Below are 21,146 nucleotides of genomic sequence, written 5' to 3'. Positions count from 1 at the left end.
ATTACATTAATATGCTGCAACAACATGGGAATAGAGCAGCTGCGAGAGAATTCAGCACTAATGAATCAATGGTAGGGAAGTGAAGGAAACGCAGTTTTTGGCTTTCCCCATATTCCAAAAGTGCTTGTCTCTTTGCTATTACTGTCGCCCGGCATAATTTGCTGATGATGTTGTTTGCAGCCGCTGCAATGTTTTCGACCAAAACAGGCGCAGCTTGATGACACCATCAACATGCGCTATCGCGGTAGAGCGGTATAGTCAAATCTCTACCGTTGGCCAAATTTATATCGTTTCTACCGTATTCCGTTTATACCGCCCACCCCTAATACAGAGTATACAAAGGGATAAATAGAATAAATTGGAATAAGAATACGAATACAAAGGAACAGGGGTTATGCTAAAAATCCAGTATTATTCCAATATTAATCCTAAATCTAAACATGCAGATATGACCTTTATAATAGATCTGAGAGTAAAGTATAATTGGTACAAATTGTCCTCTTTAAAAGGCACTTCAGAATTTGAGTTTATCTCCTCTGTCTTGTTTCAAAGCTTCCATTCTAAGAAATTCAGAGAAAACTTTTTTATTGCAATACAATGTACAGGTCCTGTGGTGATAATACAATATTATAAAGGCAACGCATGCAATGAAAATGCCTTCCTATATCGTGCTTTCGAGGTCTCAGTGGCATAATTCATCACTGTATGCTCCAAAGGTAAAACTGTGTGTTGTGAAATATTTATTCCCACTATACAACTTGTAGTCTGCAGAGGTTATGTCTGACCAATAATTCAGACAAAATAATTACAAAGATCTGTTAGTTTATACTTAAACCACAAAGGAGCTCATTTCAGTATCCAGTCAAAGACTCTTGGTTATAGAAAACTTTAGCAATTTTCTTTAGCAGCTGAATTGAATTCGAAACAAATATCACACACAATGGCCTTCGCTCAGTGTTTTACATTGTTTCAACCACTTTTTTTTAACAGTACACAACATCATTAAATCTCACAGTTTACAAAAAGACTTGTAAAACCTGCTCATTTTCTTGCCAAAGATTTTATAAGAAAATGGATATCTCGAAGCCATAAAACCAGGGCGTATATTAATATAGGGTGTGTCCTTTTAGTTTTATTTTCCTCATAGTTTCTAGAGAAATTTGTTTTAGGATGAACTTTGTTTTTTCTGACAAAGTGTGTTAATCACATTTTTTTTAATGTGAGAACTTTTTTTGGTCAAAATGACTACAATAATAAAACACGTTCGTACAAGCCTCACTGTTCAAATCATACTTAAGTGGTGTGGTCATAGCGTGAATGCCAGGTTATGTAATCGTGTCTGTGTAAACTCTAAATCTCCGGAGCAAAGTCAATGATAACGAATGTTCCAGAAAAATCACCCCGAGGCAGTCTAAGCACCTTCCTCTGCCCTTCCCTCAAACAAATGAACTGATTTAGAATCTGTCCGGGACTTTTGAGACTGAATTAAATGTCTGGAAAGGTCTCTTGTGATTCAAGTTTATTTTCTAATGTTCTCCCAAATGTAGAGTAAGACATATTTCCTAATAAGCTCATGAGAAAACAGCTTCTAAAAATATTTATCTATAACATATTTTTATGCACGTGTGTCAGGCTTAAGGCAACGCACTTCGGAGACTTTCTTTCGGTACTTCTTTTTAATGTTTTTAGAAAACCACCTTCTTCCTCAACATCCAACCGGTGTCAGAAAAATAAGAGCACGACTCACCTTCCGGTATACCTTTTCCAAAATAAAACTGTAACCGACATTAAGTTTAACAACAATCCCAGACAATTAAGAATCTCGAATGCAACGAAAAGATAGGGGTAGAGTAGCTTCCAGTGAGCTTTTTAAATTTTATAATACAGAAAAAGCAAATCGTCGTATTTCTAGCAATTATTATTTCACATGAGTACCCCATATGCACGTTAGGTTAACTGGTGACGCTAAATTAGCTGAATGAATGGTTGCCTGTGTCTCTGTATCGACAGACTGATCACCTGTTTCAGGTAAAAAAGGTAAAAAATGTATAATGGTGGTGGCACACCATTGTTTATTAATTATTAGCTCTAAAGACAAAGGTATTTGTGTGTGTGTGTGTGTGGGGGGGGGGACTCAAAAGTACCATATGCACTTTCATGGCCATGTGAGGCCTGTTCCCTCATTATCACAATAAAAGCAGATAAACAATCTGGGATTGATTCCGAGGGCTGAATTTCCATTTCATAGCTTTTCACTGACAAACTTAATATAAAGTTGAAAGAAATGTTGATGAAAGTGAAGGAGGCCATCAGGTTTCGTCTCCTGTCCAAGCGCCTTCTTTAGTTTGAGAACAACTGTGGAGACACACAGACCAATATCTCCTCTTTGACTCCCATCACCCACTGAAACACAAACATGGGGTGATCAGGATCCAACACCACTGAGCAGAGAACGTTCCATGTACCTGAGGATTTATACGGGTAATCTACGCTGTAGCTACGTTATAGCCACAAAACTCTCTGAAACCCTACGCCAGGGGTCTGCAACCTTTTACACCCAAAGAGCCACTTGGACCCGGTTTCCACGCAAAAGAAAACACTGGGAGCCGCAAATACTTTTTGACATCTAAAATGAAGATAACACTGTATATATATTGTTTTTTGTACCTTTGTGTGAACAACTAAGGTGTGCTGCTTATGAAATCCATGAAGTGCTACAGAGAAAATTACATTTTATTTATGTAATCAACACATTTTGAACTCTTAAAGAAATATAACAAAAGCAAAGACACCCAGCTGAACTAAAATGATCCATGTAGCAAACAAAAACTGTTGTGAGCCGCCTCCCTTATATCTCCTTTGGGCTTTTGGAGCCTTGACCTGACTTTTAAAAAATAATTGGTAAAAAAAAAAGCTCTATGCTGCTGAAAAATTGAAAATAGATATTTGCAAAATTCTGCCTAAATATGTATTTTACCTGGTTAATTCGTGCGGCGGGGGCGTGGTCTGCAGCGCCGCTGCAGGGAAGGCGGACGCACCTGAGCGGCACCCGCAATCACGCCTCGCCGCCTTAAAGTCTGCGCTATCTGTGCTGTTGTGTTGGTGGTGTGTGTCGGGCTGTGAGCTGCGAAGCTACAGCCGGCTGTATGCGTACAGCAACCGCGTGTGAAAAGCGCGTTCATGCAAACATCGTCGGGTCTGCCGTGGTATGTTTACAATGGGACTTCTGCTCCTGAACCTCTGCGCACAGCGTCTGCTAATCGGTGCTGTGCGAAGTCAGTTTACGCAGGACTGTAAGCTGTCATCTGTCGTCTGTGAGGCGTGAGCAGTGTTTGTCTTTAACATAGTTCACGGTGCAGCTGCTGACATAATGTGGATCCGAAGATCCATAATTGGCCTACCCGGGGTTGAAAGTCTCGATAAATGCACGGTGTTTCGGCGGGAATACCGGCTTCCGCGAGTGTGACGCTTATATTGAGCGAGGAAAAAATAATAGAATATAATTTTATATTTATATTTCAATATCACAATAATCTTCCAATTTAGAACTACAAGTTTAAAAGAACTAACATAAATAAAATACACTTCAGCGAAATACTTCTAATTTATTTTCCCAAACCACGCGGAGCCGCACTATAAGGACTAAAGAGCCGCATGCGGCTCCGGAGCCGCGGGTTGCCGACCCCTGGTCTGGCCTAATGTCTGTATAGCTATAAGTCAGCACAGGATTAGGGATAGGAGGCTGCTGAATGAGTGAGCTTTCACCCAGCCAGCAGACTGGTGTTGATGTTACACCAGCCCATCCCATAATTTGTAACAAGAACAAATAGCATTGTTAGCTACTGACACCTGATTGTTTGCATCGTCTGCTGTTTATTAAAGATTCTTCAGGAAGACAGTTTTGGTATCTCAGATTTGTATGCACTACTTTTCATTTGATGTCTAGACTAGAATTTAGCCAAGTTACAGTCTGTTGGTACAATACACAGAAAATCACTCCTCCCAATTAAGATGCTAAATGGTTACCAACCTGGTCGGTAACAGTAAGATTTAATAAAGATAAATAGGAGGGGAAGTTCCCTCCCTGGGCTCCCGCTTACAGGGATGTTTAACACAGCTATAGCTAAACAGCAGTTCAGAGTTCAGCACCATCATCTGTAATACAGCTTCCTGTCTGTGTTCACTGGCAAGTTAACTATCTCCACATTAAGCCAGAGCTCAAGTAAAAAATGTACAACAAGGTGCATCATATTCTAGGTGGATTATTGGACCCCAACTTTTACAGTTTCAGACTAGTTTTTGGCCTGAATGATGTCCAATCAACTTTTAATGCTCAAAGCAGTGAGCTCAAAATCACTCAGGCAACATGAAGTCTGCCCTCTTTGTTTTGTTTTAATAATGAGGTGTCAGAGTTTTCCCAGTTTTTCAATTGTTGTGGGTAAAATGGCGATTTCACCAAGGCGGGACCTTATACCAGGGTCACAGACTTTATATAAAAGATATACTGTGACTTCACCAATTGATTAGCGTTGTGGCATCATCAGCCAAGGGAGGGGTGGATCTGAATTAGAATCTAAGGGACACTGCCTCTTCCTACGTGGGTGACTTGTAAATCCCATGATGAAGCATACCCTGCTTTATCCTCTATCCTCAAAAGCTACAAAATGACCTTCATGTTTTTTTTTTATGTCATCTAAAATTACCAATTAAGAGCATAAATGCATCAGCAAGGTGATGGAGCTCATGTACAAGTCTCATTTCTGCAACCTCAAGAGTTCCCACCTTTCTGGTGATTTAAAAGAATTTCATTCAGAATGGCTTTATTTTCCAGACCTGGTAGCTACATCTGTTTTTATACACAGTATGTACTCAGTGTGCATTTGTTACATTGTATCTTCGCCCCAAAAGTTAGTCAGATAAATAAGAAAAGATTCATTCCTCTTCTTGCACACAAACAGCACATAAACAGCTGATTCATCACAGAGACGTTGCCCTTAGCCAGAGAGAGCAGAGTAGCAGCAGAGCTGTGGGAACACCCTACCCCGGGTCGCTGAGGTGTTTAATCATCATTATTGTCTAGTCCTACACCCACCTCTCCTGGTCCCTGTAGCCCAGTGTGTTTCCTCTTATTGTATTCAGACAGCATCTACAGCATGTCATATGCGCAAAAACATGCTAGCTTGTAATGTTGTTGTTTTATTGTGTCACTTCCAAAGGCATTGATCTGTAAATGTTTTATAGAAAAACACATTGAGGAAAATAGTCATCTGTTCTTATGGAAACACCAATCTGTCAGTCTGTCATTGAGTTCTGTGTGACAGTGTGATTTAACTGAAATGTAAAACCGTAATAACATTCCAGCTAAATTATGCTAAAGGAGAAAAAGATGCTTGAATTAGACGTAATTCAATCCCTAAAAACAAAGCACCAAATGTTGCTGTAAACTGCTCCTCCAATCAGTAAAACATATTAGCATGCTTCTAGTCTGTAGTGTAATAAAAATAATAAATCTAATATTTTAAATAGCCGCCTTTTTCAGGCATGAAGGGTCAGGTCGGTGGAGGTCAGATTTGTAAGTGAAGGCCACCATCTAGTGGAAGCAACAGATCTCTGCAGACAGTCAGTTAACTGTATTCCTTGAAGCATATTTCCATGTGTAGCTGTGATATTTTTATTATAAAAATGTTTCCTATATCATTAATTACAACTTTTCATAGCTTTTTACAGGAATTAGCCCCTGTTATGGAGTGGATAATGAAAAATGTTGTGTTTTTGCCATGATGGGTTTTGATTTCATTGTGTTTTGTTATGTTAAATAAAAGATTTTTTTTCCCACAAAACAAGGACAATCGGGTTTGTATGAAGTAAGAGATGATTTAGAAATATGTAATAGGTAAAGGACCCAGTAAAAGTATGATAAAGATTTTTAAAAGTATTCCTGTGCAAAAGTCAAAGACCGCTCTGTCCTTTAAGGTGCTATAATAGTTTGGTCACTTCAGGGTTAGAGAGCTACGACTACAACAGAACATTTATGGGATTAATATCCTGCCACGCCATGAAACTGGCAGGACATAAATCCCACACATCACCTACAGAATCAAAAAGTCCTTCCTCGTGACGGTTCAAACCCAGGTCACTACTGTGTCCAAACCCCTGAGTACTCTGAGTAGTATGACCTCCGTGCTGTTTGTAACTTGTAAAAAATATCACTGTGTGTTTGGCTCCTCCAGGTGATGGCGATGATGACGAGGAGGAAGGTCGTGAGGAGCGCCTTCCATCTTGTTACGACTACGTCATGCATTTCCTCACCGTCTTCTGGAAGGTTCTGTTTGCCTGCGTCCCGCCAACAGAGTACTGGAACGGCTGGGCCTGCTTCTTCGTGTCCATCAGCGCCATCGGGCTCCTCACCGCCATCATCGGGGATTTGGCATCGCATTTCGGCTGCACCGTGGGGCTGCGGGACACTGTGACCGCCGTGGTGTTTGTGGCGCTGGGAACTTCCATTCCAGGTGAGTAAATGTCCCGTTTCACTGTGTGAGAGCAAGAAAAGGCAGAAAGGAGCGTGGATGATTTGATTGTTTTGAGTATTGGATGGATTATGGGAGAATACCCAGATTTATGAGTGCATGTAGTGTCACTTTGTAACTTTGTAGTTGTTTTGTGTCCTTCAGTCATTTTGCATCATTTTGCATCTGTTTATAATCATCTATTTGTATCTTTTGTGTGATTTTGTAGGTGGTTTGTTGCTCTTTCTGGCCATTTTATGTCTCTTTGTCATTTTGCATCTTTTTAATTGTTTTTAGTCACTTTTTTGTCATTTTTGTGTCTCTGAATCATTTCAATCATTTTCAGTCATCTTACTGGACACAAGCTTTGCGCCTCTTTAAAGTAATTTTGGATCTCTCTGTAGTTGCTTTGACTTTCTGTCAATCATTTTGTACCTTTGCAGTTGTTTTTTGTATCTTTTTGGTCATTGTTTGTCTCTTTGGAATCATCTAATTGCTTTCTATTTAAAAAATTTCTGGGGTGTGAAGGTGTGTGACTCACATTTTCCACCTTTTCCTTCTCCAGACACCTTTGCTAGCAAAGTGGCTGCCATACAAGACCAGCATGCCGACGCATCGGTTGGAAATGTCACTGGCAGCAACGCAGTCAACGTGTTCCTGGGGATCGGAGTGGCATGGTCAGTGGCCGCCGTGTACTGGAGAATTAAAGGAAAGGAGTTCCGGGTGGATCCTGGATCACTGGCGTTCTCCGTCACGCTCTTCACCATCTTCACGTTCATCTGCATGTCCGTGCTATTGTTCAGACGCCGGCCCTCCATCGGCGGAGAGCTTGGCGGCCCGAAAGTGTCCCGCCTCCTGACCACCCTCCTGTTCCTGGGTCTGTGGTTCCTCTACATCCTCTTCTCCAGCCTAGAGGCCTACTGTCACATCAACGGCTTTTAAAGAGGAGATGAAGAATGTTCCAGAAGAATTTTGCACAGCAGCACACACAAAATCGTTGACTCTCAGTCCATTTAGTCCACGGTTTAACACAAAACAAGTGTAAGATTCATCTGGTTAATAGGGCTTCAGATACATGTTCACAAACACTACATTTAAGCATGTGTAAACAGCGCATTTTAAACACATTCATTGTTACTTGGAAGATGAGGGTTAAGAGGAAGTATTTTTGGAGGGTGAGAGCGTGAAAACGAAAGGTTACTGCGGATAGTTAACGGGGAGCAGACGGAGAGTGACAGAGAATGACTGTGACGGGAGATTCAGAGGTGAAAAGAAGGTCAGGTCAGTCAGAGGAGTGCTGCTTTATTCACTTTAAAGCCAGGTGTGTTTATTTTGGGTTGAGGAGCTCACTTCCAGGATCAGACCACTGAGACGGATCACAAACCTGTGAGCATTGAAGGAAAAATACCTTTGTTTTCCTTTAGTCTCTCATTCAAACCATCAACTCTGCAGCTTCATGTTTCTTCACTGAGGAAGTGGAGGAGCACTGCATCAAATAAGGAGTCGAATGTTTACAACAACATTACATTTGTTTACTACTAGAGGTTCTTGTATAGTGGTGATGCTTGTCTAATACGCAGTATAGCTGAAGGTGGCTCTCCACACGCGCTGTAAATAGTACAAACCGTTGTACATATAGAGTGTAGTAATTTCACAGGGCAGGCTGCCACACAAAAGGATGCAGAGACAGAAATGCCAGGTTTCTACTGTCGCTGTCAGCAAAGCTTCGATGATTTTCATTGCACAGGCTGGAACACTGGTAGTTGCAAATATTACAAATGTCAGCGGCTTTAGTTTTAGCGACATGCTAAGTGGAAAATAAAAGTTTTAGCAACCAAAACAAGTAAATAAGAAGCTGCATAAGTGTAACACTGACTAAAAGAACATCTTTGTACTAATCTCTTTACCGGACCACAGCCTCTGACAGGGGCTTGCATATAAAGCTGAAGGATTAGTTTTTGCATGTATAGCCATGTACAGAGCATCTTCACATTATATGTCATGTACATGCTATGAAAAAGGGAATAACCAGCCTAATTATCCACCTGTAAATTACATCCCTGTGTTTTTGTGTCGACTCGGTGAACAGAAACTGTCAGCTAGTCCTTGATGTTAAATCTTCCTGTATAAAACAGAAGAAGCCGTTTGGTCCGGGAGGAACAAAAGGACATTTTCCTCTCCTGAAGGACCAAATATGCGCTCACACACTCCTGATGTGTGCAGTGTCATTTAAAAACTTTGTCTGAGGCAGTCAGATGGGCTGATGAGCTGCAGTCAGCCATCGCTGTGTTACTGTTAGTGGCAGACTCGTCCATTCCTTTATCTTAAGTGACAGCAGCATGGGCAGACAAACATGTACGGGTGGTTAACAAGACTCAACAGTGTTAGTTTACTCTCAAAAATAAAGTCTCTAAAGTTGCTGATTGCCATCATCAGCATCCGGTCTGCAGCGTTTGTTAGGAAAAAGCTAATAATCTACACATTAATTAGGCTGCAGGACTGTAGTCTACAGCACACTAATGCTTTAAGATAGCAAACAAAGAATGCCTTAAGGGAAGCTCAAGTAAAAAATCTAGTATTCAAGATTTCTGCTGTACAAACTGCCCAGGCTGCACTTTATTTAACGTAACTAAAACACTGTGTTGTGCTTATCTTTTCCTCCATCATTCTATAAGTGGTTACTGTGCAATATACGAAGGGAGAACTGTCTCGTGTTTCCACTGGTTCGGATAACACCAGATCCAGGTGGACCCATCATGTTGTCTATTCATGTCTGCTTAGAGCACATGTACCAAACATGTTAAAAATTTACTTTCCTTCTTTATGGAAAGCCAGCGCATCGTTTGTAATAACAAAAAAGAAGGTTCTGATTAAAGACCAGAGGGTCTACCTGAAACGAGGATGTCTACACGGGAGCAGCACAGTCATCATAGTGCCACAGCAGGAAACATGGCTCTGCAAGGCATGCATGTGTTGCTCAGTATTGCATGGCAGACTTGGAACAAATGTTCACAAGCTACTGAAGAAACCGGCTGCTAAATACACCATAAAACACTGGATGGTGTGCGAACACGCTCTAATTCGTTTCGACATTTCCACGCTGGCACTTCAGGGCTACTATGTTCAGCACTGAGATGCATGAAGCAGGAAAGCCAGCGTGTGAAAAATGTCACAACAAACAGCAGTAAGATTGTCTTATAATAATAATAATGACTAGAAGCTTTAATTATTATTATTATTATTATTATTATAACTGCCTAATTTCAGTCCCATTAAATATATTTCTTTGAGGACATTGCATTATAAACCTCTCACCCACAGATGATAAGTGCTATACAAGTGGAACTCTTTATTATTGTTGTTAAACATAATTTGAAAAGGATTTGATTGGTTAACCCTGACTAACTTTGTAAACTTTCTAAAATCCAGTTTTGTATCTTTTTCCTTGCAGATGTAGCCAAGGTAGATTATTTTGTATTTCTAAACAACATTTAGGATAGTTTCAGTGTATAAAGCTGGTATGTAGACTACATGGTGTCTGAATTTAGTGGGTTAGACTTTGATATATTTTCCACAGTGAGAAATCTCCCCTTTAACGGTGTAGTAGTGCATCATAACCAAACTTTAAAGCATCTAATTTACTGAAATAGATGGTCCGCTAACTCATTTGTGTCTTTGTTTTTCATGTATAGTAGATAATTTATATATTTATTTATTTATAGAAGATTATTTCTCTAAGCATAAGATGTGCTGCAGGTCCTTGAGGAGAACAGTTTGGAGTTTATTTGAGCAATTAGGTTTCAATGTGCAATACGAGAAAAGGTTCCGCTGCAGCTTACATTGTTCGAGCTCAGTCCGTGTCTTTTTTTCTGCCGCAGTGTTTGTCATAACCCTCCGCCAGTGTACACTTCTTCATGTCGTCCTTGTGACGGAGGAACTTTGAGTGTAAGTAGCATGTTTACATAAAGAAACAGTGTGGAACATTGCCAGTATAATTGTCAGTCTCAGGCTGTTGTGAGCTGAAGTTTTGTAGATATTAGCCGTGGCTGTGAGGCAGTTTGTTGTGTGTGAGGTTCAAACAATCCCCTGAACAGTAGTTTACTCACTCAAACCACCAGGTGGGACCAACAATAGATATGACACACACACACATGCAGAGGTCTGCTGAACTCTTGTGTAATGACCAGCACCAGCAGGAACAGAGCGAATCACCTCCACAATGTGTGCATTTGTGACCTCGGTGTGGCCCAGGAGCCAAAAACAGAACTGTCTACAATGTCCGGACAATGTTCCATGTTTCCACAAACTTCTGTACTAACTGTCGGCCTTTGGCCTTCGCTGTTCTGTAGCTAGATGTAATGCCCCCACCCCCCAGCTCTTTTCAGCCTCCCCTCCTTACCTGATCCTTCCCAGTGTGCATCCATGTTTGCTTCCCCTCCTGTGTTCCCCTGCACATGCATGATGAAGCCCGGTGTACGTACGTTATAGCAGCATGGTCTACTGTGATGGATGCCTGTAGGTTATTCTGTCGGATCGATTCCCCACAGTAGGATTTCAAAACATCTGAGTCTTCTTGTGAAATAAAGTGAGCAAGTGTGACACGCACAACCACAGCTCGGTTCAGACAGACTGAGCAGAAACACAAACAAGCGCCATTCCTGGAGTCAGTCTCCTCCTCACCTGTTTCTGTAGAAGCTGTGAAAAGAGATCCTGCTGTGCTGGGTCCAGGCTACATCCCAGGTCATCTTTTTGTTTTTTGGTGTATGATATTTCAGTGTCTGTGTTTGTGTTCAGCCTCCTCTCCTCCCCTCCCAGGTCTTGCTCTCTTCAGTGTGTCTCTTTGTGAAGTCGTTTCCTGTGATGATGAAAATTTCTCTCTGCCTGAATCTTTGTAGGGAAATATTGACTGAAATTACTACAATGTCATGTGATAGACATATACATTTATTCGATACTGTAATAAATTAACTGAAGATGATATTTAAGGTTTTCTTTATGAAATGCAAGAAAAAAAAATCTTAGAAAAAAACTCGGTTTTGAATCATGGCATGAGGTGTAACGTGTTCCTGAAAGAAAACGAAGGTCTTTAATCAAGTGAAGTTGACCTTATTTAAATATAGTTTATTTATTTTCAAGGTTCAACGTGTCTGAGTCATTATTTTATAACTGAACAATATAACAATCAAAGTCAGTGATTCATCGAGTCATCCAGCTATCAAACACCTGTAATCTGAAACTTAGAGGACATTTTTCATGTCTCGACTCATAAATACAGTGAAACTTTTTGCAGATTAATAAGTAGTGATGGTCGCCTCACAGTAAGAGGGTCCTGGATTTGAATCAGTGAGCTGGGCCTCTCCCATGTGTACGCACATGAGTACCCCATATGCACGTTAGGTTAACTGGTGACGCTAAATTAGCTGAATGAATGGTTGCCTGTGTCTCTGTATCGACAGACTGATCACCTGTTTCAGGTAAAAAAAGGTAAAAATGTATAATGGTGGTGGCACACCATTGTTTATTAATTATTAGCTCTAAAGACAAAGGTATTTGTGTGTGTGTGTGTGTGTGTGGGGGGGGGGACTCAAAAGTACCATATGCACTTTCATGGCCATGTGAGGCCTGTTCCCTCATTATCACAATAAAAGCAGATAAACAATCTGGGATTGATTCCGAGGGCTGAATTTCCATTTCATAGCTTTTCACTGACAAACTTAATATAAAGTTGAAAGAAATGTTGATGAAAGTGAAGGAGGCCATCAGGTTTCGTCTCCTGTCCAAGCGCCTTCTTTAGTTTGAGAACAACTGTGGAGACACACAGACCAATATCTCCTCTTTGACTCCCATCACCCACTGAAACACAAACATGGGGTGATCAGGATCCAACACCACTGAGCAGAGAACGTTCCATGTACCTGAGGATTTATACGGGTAATCTACGCTGTAGCTACGTTATAGCCACAAAACTCTCTGAAACCCTACGCCAGGGGTCTGCAACCTTTTACACCCAAAGAGCCACTTGGACCCGGTTTCCACGCAAAAGAAAACACTGGGAGCCGCAAATACTTTTTGACATCTAAAATGAAGATAACACTGTATATATATTGTTTTTTGTACCTTTGTGTGAACAACTAAGGTGTGCTGCTTATGAAATCCATGAAGTGCTACAGAGAAAATTACATTTTATTTATGTAATCAACACATTTTGAACTCTTAAAGAAATATAACAAAAGCAAAGACACCCAGCTGAACTAAAATGATCCATGTAGCAAACAAAAACTGTTGTGAGCCGCCTCCCTTATATCTCCTTTGGGCTTTTGGAGCCTTGACCTGACTTTTAAAAAATAATTGGTAAAAAAAAAAGCTCTATGCTGCTGAAAAATTGAAAATAGATATTTGCAAAATTCTGCCTAAATATGTATTTTACCTGGTTAATTCGTGCGGCGGGGGCGTGGTCTGCAGCGCCGCTGCAGGGAAGGCGGACGCACCTGAGCGGCACCCGCAATCACGCCTCACCGCCTTAAAGTCTGCGCTATCTGTGCTGTTGTGTTGGTGGTGTGTGTCGGGCTGTGAGCTGCGAAGCTACAGCCGGCTGTATGCGTACAGCAACCGCGTGTGAAAAGCGCGTTCATGCAAACATCGTCGGGTCTGCCGTGGTATGTTTACAATGGGACTTCTGCTCCTGAACCTCTGCGCACAGCGTCTGCTAATCGGTGCTGTGCGAAGTCAGTTTACGCAGGACTGTAAGCTGTCATCTGTCGTCTGTGAGGCGTGAGCAGTGTTTGTCTTTAACATAGTTCACGGTGCAGCTGCTGACATAATGTGGATCCGAAGATCCATAATTGGCCTACCCGGGGTTGAAAGTCTCGATAAATGCACGGTGTTTCGGTGGGAATACCGGCTTCCGCGAGTGTGACGCTTATATTGAGCGAGGAAAAATAATAGAATATAATTTTATATTTATATTTCAATATCACAATAATCTTCCAATTTAGAACTACAAGTTTAAAAGAACTAACATAAATAAAATACACTTCAGCGAAATACTTCTAATTTATTTTCCCAACCGCGGGTTGCCGACCCCTGGCCTGGATGAACCAGCTCCCCCTGCTGGATTCAATCCAGTTTCAGCAGGCATTCAGTCTGGCTGCCAACGTCACCCTACTAGCTGTCAACATTCGTAATGACAGGCTCATCATGACAGGAAGTGGCATCTACACCCCTTTTTCTGCCACCTACCACCACGCCAGGAAAGGGGACCCAGAGGAGGGCAGGCTGCTGGTGGCCAGAGTGCCAGTTTTGGAGCCACTTGAGGTAAAACAAAGTGCAGCCAAAGAGGTGGAGGCTGGTGGTGGGGAGTCAACAATATCAGCGGCTACAGACTCTGGATACTGCTACCAAGATAGCTGTGATGACCCTCCTCCTCCCTCCTACCCCACCTTCATCTCCTCTATGATGTATGACACATTTACATTTGTCCTCTTAAATGAGACACAAGGCGACATTAAAGTGTGCAACGGCACTTTCTGCTGCCGCCTGCAGTACAGGTGGTTACTGCAAGACCATAAAGAGCTCTATGCTTTCGGCGCACTTGCAGGAACACACACCGTCAACGGACGTTACGCACTGCAGGCAAGAATCACATGAATTTGAATATTTCTAAAAAGGTTAAAACTGACAACTCACTACTTTTATTTGCCACATGTTAAATATCTACAGGTTTGTGCAGTAGTCTGTTGTGCAGGGTTGGATCAGAGCTCTTGTGGACAGGAAGCGGAAGAAGCAGAGTCTAAAATGGACTTCCTGTTGGAGGGGAACTTTGACACCAAATACGTGTACCCATCTATTCTGACAAGCCGAATGTTCCTGGAGCAGCCAGAGAGTCTGGAGAAAGCTGCAGACGGGAGACTGACCATGAAACATTCAAACACGAAGGGTGGCCTGGTCACTGCCTGCCTGTATGGACGAATGTACCACCTGGACAATGAATAAACTTTAGAGGGATCAGGAAAATAAAGTTCAGTGTTATGGTTAAGAGCTGCTCCAACCTTCAGCTGTTACACATTTCTTTTATCTCTTATAAAATAAACCAAAACAAATGTCTTTATTCATCTGTTACTTAATCTTTACAGTACAAACATTCCACCAAGTAGCATTTATCCTCTGTTTGAATGTTGCATATTCCTCAAAAGGCAATATTTAATAGTTTCTCTCTCTCTCACACACACACACACACACACACACACACACACACACACACACACACACACACACACACACAAACAAATCCACACAGTGACAGCCACCTTCTCTTGTCTCCTGTACACAACACAAACATTAAGAAGTTACAGCATTGCAAGTTATCCATTCCTTGGGCTGCTCATTCAGTTCATCAGTTGTACAGTACATTGGTCTTACATCCACCTGCTGTCACAATCTGCTCTCAACGATTCAATCTCCACCTGGAATAAATACGTAGGTTTCAATATTGACTTTCTCTCCTAGGAATCAAGAAGTCGATCCTAATCATGAATGCAGCATTATAAGTGTCCCAGAGTGACAGTCAGTGGCTGCTGTGAAAGCTCAAAGAACTCTGAATAAAATCTCAAGTACAGTAGGGAAAACGCTTCTTCAGCTGGTCCCATAAGATTGTCCCTCAGTTTCTGTATCTTAACAAAGAAAAAAAAAAGCAGTCCTCTGAGCTTTTCTTCACCAGATGCTCCATTAGTAAATGTGAATGAAAAATCTTTGAAAAGATTTAAAACCGTATCCTCAAACAGAAAGAGTTCAACGTAAAAATAAAACCACTGCTTTACATTGAAAAGGACGCTGACCATGTTACTGATCGTACAGTGATGCCGTGGAAAAAAAAAGTGGCAAATTATTCTTTATTTTACCAAATTATTACATTAGTGCATCTTTTCCACTGTGTATGCACCTGAAGGAAGCAAGCATGTGGTTCAGACGAGGATTATTTTTAGATTTGAAGAGACTTACCTAAGAATACTCTGCTTGTATTTACTGCCCTGTCAAGCTTTTGTCAGTGATCTATTAAGGCTCCTGAGTGGCTGGCTAACCTGCCAGTATTGAGGTTCCACTAGTCCTCAGTACGTTTCTGAATCTGAGTCATTCATTTCATCATCTCCGGAGACAGAGGACAGCAGGCGTTCTGGCCTGCAGTAGGAGGCGTGGTCAGGTCTCAGTGGGGCTGGAGTATCAAAGGCCACACCTTTGGAAATGTGGTTTGAGATAGGGTGGTGGTTGATGACTGTTTGAGTAAGCGAGAGAGTGGGCAAAGCTGCTATGGTGACCATGGGTGAGGTGGGCATCATTGAGTTGAGGATGAGGGCCAAGCAGTCAGCTACATCCCGATTGGGAGCACAAGCCAAAGCTGGAGTGTAACCTGGGAATAAAAGGAGGAAAAGGGTTCATAGTACACATTAGAATTACACCTGAAGAGTATGTGTGAGTACAGTGAGATGAAAGCTGACCATTCTCATCCACAGCTAACACACTGGCTCCTTTCACCAGCAGCTCCTGGACCACCACTGTCAATCCCTTCCTGGCTGCTACATGCAAGGGCCTGCAGGTAGAAGAGTGTTACAGTAAGTTCACAGTGGGTTTTGCAGGTTATCCTACTGTTTACAGTAGGTGCAACCTTCAGGTTCTACATACGTCTGCAGAGCAGCGTTGGTGCAGTTAATGAGATTCCTGTCGCTGATTTTCTCCAGAATCAACAAGGCACTTGTCTCGTGACCCTGAGAAGAACAGAGAGTACCAAAGTCATCTGCAGTGACCACATGAGATGTGCAACAATCCTGCCTTTGTCAGTATGTTAAAGAGATGACGTTCTGAGCTTCACATAAACGTTAATCTCGCGCAAAGCTTTAAAAGCTCTTTGTGTGACAGTTACGGACCAGTGCGTGTGTGTGTGGCAAATATTATTGTTCACAATAATATGACATTCTCCAAATTGTGCCTTTAGTGATGCAAGTGAAACATGTGATGATGTGGTTAAATGTGTCTGCCAGATGTGTCCAAAGTGATACATAAATGTTCCAAGGGCCAGGGCCAAAACATACACGTCCCACACATTGCAAAAATATAAAATCTGAATTGTAACTACTTTCAACTTTAAATTTTTAATACTGAATGACTAAAGAACATTTCCTGTCTCTGAATAGCCCTTACCTTGCTGCAAGCCAAATGCAATGCTGTGTTCCTGTCTGCATCTTGCAGTGCCAAGTCTGCCTTAGCACCGCTCACCATCACCTCTGTAACACAACACAACAGTGGAGATAAATACAAGTGAAAGGTTAAGAAATCAGGGACCATTATTTCCACAAGTTTATCCCAGGATCAGTTAGTGTACTGACCCACAGCATTGGTCTGTCCATTTAGAGCTGCCATCATCAGTGGTGTTCTGTGCATGTGGGTGTCAACAACATTTGCCTGAGCTCCATGGCTCAGAAGAAGGGAAACGCACTCCACATGGTCAGAAAAAGCTGCAGCATGAAGAGGAGTCCTGCATCAACATCAACACAGTTATTGTAAATACGTTCCTGCTCACTAAGAACAAATACAAAAAAAAAACCCCTTCCACACAAGATGTTAAGTCTGTCTGCATCTCTTACCTGCCCTTGGAGTCCGTTGCATTCACAATATTTGCACCCAGGGAGTCAATTAACATCTCTGCCACTCCCTCATTATCGTTTATCCTAAAACACATAACGCAGCCTGTCACACACCCTCAGAGCAAATCGATCCTCATAAGCATTCGTGGATACAAACAGACAGAGCCTTACACAGCACAGTGCAGTGGGCTGAATGAGTTCCCTGTAATTTTCCTGAACACCTCCTGATCTAACAACACCTCCACACATGCGTCATACCCTGGAAAACAGAGAAAGACAGATGTAAAAACAGAAGAAAGTACAGTGCTGTGTCTTAACAAAAAAAAACCCCAGGTTGACATGGTTCTCGAACATTTCATGTTGTGTCCCAATACCGTTATAGCAGGCCCAGTGCAGTGGTGTGTAGCCCTTGCTGTCAGTGAGGTGTGTGTGACTGTGTGAAGTGCTGGTGGCCTGCAGCAGGGCACCCAGGGCACCCACACGGCCAGAGGCAGATGCCAGGTGCAGGGCGGAGCGGCCCCGGATGTCCTTTACACTCACGCTGGCTCCCCGCTGGAGAAGGGCCTCTACACATTCCTCCTGGCCTGTCACAGCCTATGTGAAACCTACAGAAAACGCTAGAGAGTATAAATACCATAAGAAATTTTTAAAAAGCATATATTAAAATTGAATATGTGATCTCAGTAGGCACGTGTGCCTATCTCACCCCTCGGTGTAGTGCTGTCCTGCCCCAGCGGTCCTGATTCTCCACACTGGCTCCTTGACTGAGCAGAGAGTACACACAGTCTGTATGTCCGCTCAACACTGCCAACATCAGAGGAGTCCTGAACACAGTGTGGAGATCAGGCACAACTCAGTAAGAATATTTAAGTGATCAGTTGAATCGCCAAAAACAGTAGCCTACAATTTAAATTTTTATTTATTTAAACACACATGCACACACTCACTGTCCGTTGCTGTCTTGTGCATCCACATCAATGTGTTGGTCATTGTTGTTCAACAGCAGGCGCAGGCACTCTGGGTGGCCATTCATAGCTACAGCAAAATGAAATTTTAACTTTAAAAGCCAGAAAATTCCCCCTTTTCACGCGATGGGAAGGCGACTGCCTGCTTATATACCTGCGGTATGTATGGCTGTCTGTTGGTGAATGTAATCCCGAGTCATGGGTGAGGCGCCGTGGTGCAGCAGCAGAGACACACACTCCTGATGACCTCTTGAGCAGGCCAGAATGAGGGGGGTGCATCCCTCTGGGCTACGAACGTCCACATCAAGCAGGGATGACAAGAGCACCTCTAAGGCTCCACAGTGTCCATGATAAGCCTGGACAAAGGGAAAAAGCACACACACACTATGTTAAATGGGGTGAAAGTGGCTTACTAAACTGAATTTTGGTGGTTCAATACCCAGCTCCTCTATCTAACGCTCAAAGGATGAGAGTGTGACATTAAAATTGCTTGAGCGTAGGAGAAAGTGCTTGTATGAGTGTGTGAGTGCTCAGATAGAATAGAAAAGCCCTAAATAAGTACTAATCCTTATTTAATGAATGCAGAGTCGAAGATGGATAGAAAAGAAAACATGCTTTAAAGAATAAATCTTAAAACTCACTGCCAGATGGAGTGGACTAATGGGAGCGTGGCTCTCTGAATCACTCAGCATGTCTGTTCCTGATGTCTCCATTAGCTGAAACAGCAATATTACTCATTTCAGATTCAGGTTTGCACAAATGCCACTGCTGTATGTGCTGGAAGAGGGAGGCAGGAGATGGGGAGGGAAGGAAGGGAGGGGCAAGTGACCCCTCCCTGGGGCCAGCTCCCCCCTGACCCCAGTAGGCACCCCATACTCTGCAACCCGCCAGGGAAAGGGGGCCCAGGCCCATCCGGACCGGGGCCCAGTTCAGCAGCGCCGCCCGGCCCCACAGAGCCCGGGACAGCCCACCCGACCCCACCACAGGGAAAACTGCACCCACCCCGTCATCCACTCATCTTCCAGACTACACAAGACAATAGACGCCCAGGCTGAGATCTTCCTACACCTCTTCTATATCTCCCCCTCCTGCAGAGTGAGTTCCTGAAGAGAGGAGACCTCCTGCAAGATGTAACAGCCTCCCCCACCAGTTGAAGAGCCTCCCAGGTGGCTCGATGCACCGGCAGCACCCTGCGCCAGGGCTGGGCCCCCAGACACCCACCTGCCCGGCAACACACCAACCAGGACCCAAGCCCCCAAGGCCCAGCCAGGGCCCCAGCCCAGAGCCAGAACCCCACGCCCGTCTCGGACCCACCCAGGGGCAGCCAGGCTACCAGGTCAGTAACCCACGTCCGTCAGCACAGACCCTCCCCTAGCCCCGCTGCACGCAGCCACGAGGAAACCGTCATCTAAGAGCCAACAGAGCCCTTAATAGGCCATGACCGCAACCCCGGGTTGAGCCCTCCAAGGAAGATGCTCCTGGGGAATCCCCCGACGCCCCAAGTCTGTCCCTACCCCCACACCAATCATAACAGCGATGGTGGGACCAAACAATGACCCCCCACTAGGTGATGGAGCTGATCAAAGGAGCCCAGAGCAATTGATCTGATGTGGTGGCAGAGGCTGTATCAAGACTAATGTAATCTAATAGATAATTTCTATATTGGATAGAATTAAGATTATTTTGATTTTTCCAGTTCATGAGGACTGTTTTCTTGGCTATGCATAGGGCAGTGAAAACCATATGGGCTATATTCTTTTCTGTAGTGACATTATCTAAGCTGCCCAACAAACACTCTAAAGGGGAAGTTGGGATGTTATATTTCAGACACTTCGATAAGTCTTTACATATCTCGCGCCAAAACTTCTGAACTGGTGGACAGAACCAAAGAACGTGGATATAATTGTCTGGTGAATTGGTTTGGCAGTGTGAGCAGTTGTTGGTAGACGTAAAGCCCATCTTGAACATCCGATGACCTGTATAGTGTACTCTATGTAGTATTTTGTATTGAATTAATTGAAGACTTTGATTTCTAATTAAATGAAAGGTTTTTAAGCATATCTGAGACCAGAAGTTTTGGTCTAAGTTAACTGATAAAGCCGCTTCCTATTTTGCAATAGGAAGTGATATTGATTCATCTGTTTTAGAAAGCATTCTGTATATTTTGGAAAGTAATTATTTTACATGAGCTAAGCACTAACTGTCACGGTTCTGGGTCAGTTTGACCCAGTATTTTGAGTTATGTTTTGGTGTGTTTTTGCATTTTGGATTCTTTTCTTATTGTGGTGCTTTTGATGATGATGATGATGATGATGATGAATCTATGTTTCAGTTATTCTTGTTTGGGGATTAGTACTTAGGTTTTGTGTTCTCATGTTTATTGCAGGTTTAGTTCACTGTCTAGTCTGTCTCTCAGTGTCGTGTCTGCGTCTTTGTTAGTGGTTTCTTGTTTCCTGTTTTATTGTGAAAGTCTATGTCTTATGTCAGTGTGTGCAGCTTTGCTCCTCCTGTCTCGTTCGTCCAATTTCTCCCAGCTGTGTCTCCCTCCTGTTGCCCATTCCCTGATTACCACCCTGTGTATATTAGCCCTGTGTTTTCCTGTGCTCAGTGTCGTGTCATACCCTCAGAATTATGCCTGTGTGTTTCAGTTGTCAGTGTTATTGTCCAGTTCATGTTTTTGGTTATCACCAGCAATAAGCTAAGGTTTTCAGTTTCAACTCAGTCTCAGAGTCCTGCGTTTGGATCCTCACCTCTGTCTGCCCGCACACAGAGCCCTGACACTAAATCAGATAAAAAGTCTGCGAAATCAGAGAGAAACTCTGTGTAAGGCCCAGGTGAGCGATAGATGATAACTAGTGATGGCCAAATGAAGCTTTCTGAAGCATTGAAGCTTGTATTGAAAAACGGTTACTCGAAGCTTTTCAACACAGTCCTCTCCGGTGACATCTTGTGGCCAAAAATATGAAGAGCAGCTTGAATCCACAAAATAAAACCAACTGCTTCATAATGACTGCCCACTCTACAGAGTGGAATTCTGTCTG

The 21,146-nt window shown here is 42.8% G+C and overlaps 3 protein-coding genes across 3 annotated transcripts; 2 read left to right on the top strand and 1 right to left on the bottom strand.

Moving 5' to 3' along the window:
- Positions 1 to 6,196: 6,196 nt before the first annotated feature.
- Positions 6,197 to 8,666, top strand: LOC109204953 (sodium/calcium exchanger 2-like; the record flags this gene model as incomplete). The annotated part of the gene is made up of 2 exons (XM_025898298.1): positions 6,197 to 6,509; positions 7,072 to 8,666. Coding segments are annotated over 2 exons (690 nt in total), but the record flags the coding sequence as incomplete, so codon positions are not given.
- Positions 8,667 to 13,580: 4,914 nt separating this feature from the next.
- Positions 13,581 to 14,613, top strand: LOC109204954 (biotinidase-like; the record flags this gene model as incomplete). The annotated part of the gene is made up of 2 exons (XM_019367210.2): positions 13,581 to 14,138; positions 14,226 to 14,613. Coding segments are annotated over 2 exons (831 nt in total), but the record flags the coding sequence as incomplete, so codon positions are not given.
- Positions 14,614 to 15,462: 849 nt separating this feature from the next.
- On the bottom strand, positions 15,463 to 18,855 carry LOC109194655 (serine/threonine-protein phosphatase 6 regulatory ankyrin repeat subunit A-like). The gene is made up of 12 exons (XM_025898297.1): positions 18,747 to 18,855; positions 18,260 to 18,461; positions 18,088 to 18,175; positions 17,847 to 17,964; positions 17,515 to 17,734; positions 17,312 to 17,399; positions 17,141 to 17,224; positions 16,883 to 17,031; positions 16,698 to 16,780; positions 16,182 to 16,264; positions 15,998 to 16,089; positions 15,463 to 15,909 (listed from the first exon to the last, which is right to left on the bottom strand). The coding sequence occupies exons 1-12, from the start codon at positions 18,816 to 18,818 to the stop codon at positions 15,611 to 15,613; spliced, it is 1,578 nt and encodes a 525-aa protein (XP_025754082.1). The 5' UTR covers positions 18,819 to 18,855; the 3' UTR covers positions 15,463 to 15,610.
- Between the last annotated feature and the right edge of the window lie 2,291 nt (positions 18,856 to 21,146).

This window comes from Oreochromis niloticus, linkage group LG14 (assembly GCF_001858045.2).
Source record: "Oreochromis niloticus isolate F11D_XX linkage group LG14, O_niloticus_UMD_NMBU, whole genome shotgun sequence".
Taxonomy (NCBI): domain Eukaryota; kingdom Metazoa; phylum Chordata; class Actinopteri; order Cichliformes; family Cichlidae; genus Oreochromis; species Oreochromis niloticus.
This window is presented reverse-complemented; position numbering and strand designations above follow the sequence as displayed.

What these genes read in the sequence shown, in the direction of transcription:
- LOC109194655 (XM_025898297.1), bottom strand. Translation starts at nt 18,818, where the DNA reads ATGGAGACATCAGGAACAGACATGCTGAGTGATTCAGAGAGCCACGCT. An exon ending in TTAGTCCACTCCATCTGGCA is followed by an intron (nt 18,462 to 18,746) that starts GTGAGTTTTAAG and finishes CCCTTTGTCCAG; the next exon opens with GCTTATCATGGACACTGTGG. An exon ending in GTTAGCTGTGGATGAGAATG is followed by an intron (nt 15,910 to 15,997) that starts GTCAGCTTTCAT and finishes TTTTATTCCCAG; the next exon opens with GTTACACTCCAGCTTTGGCT.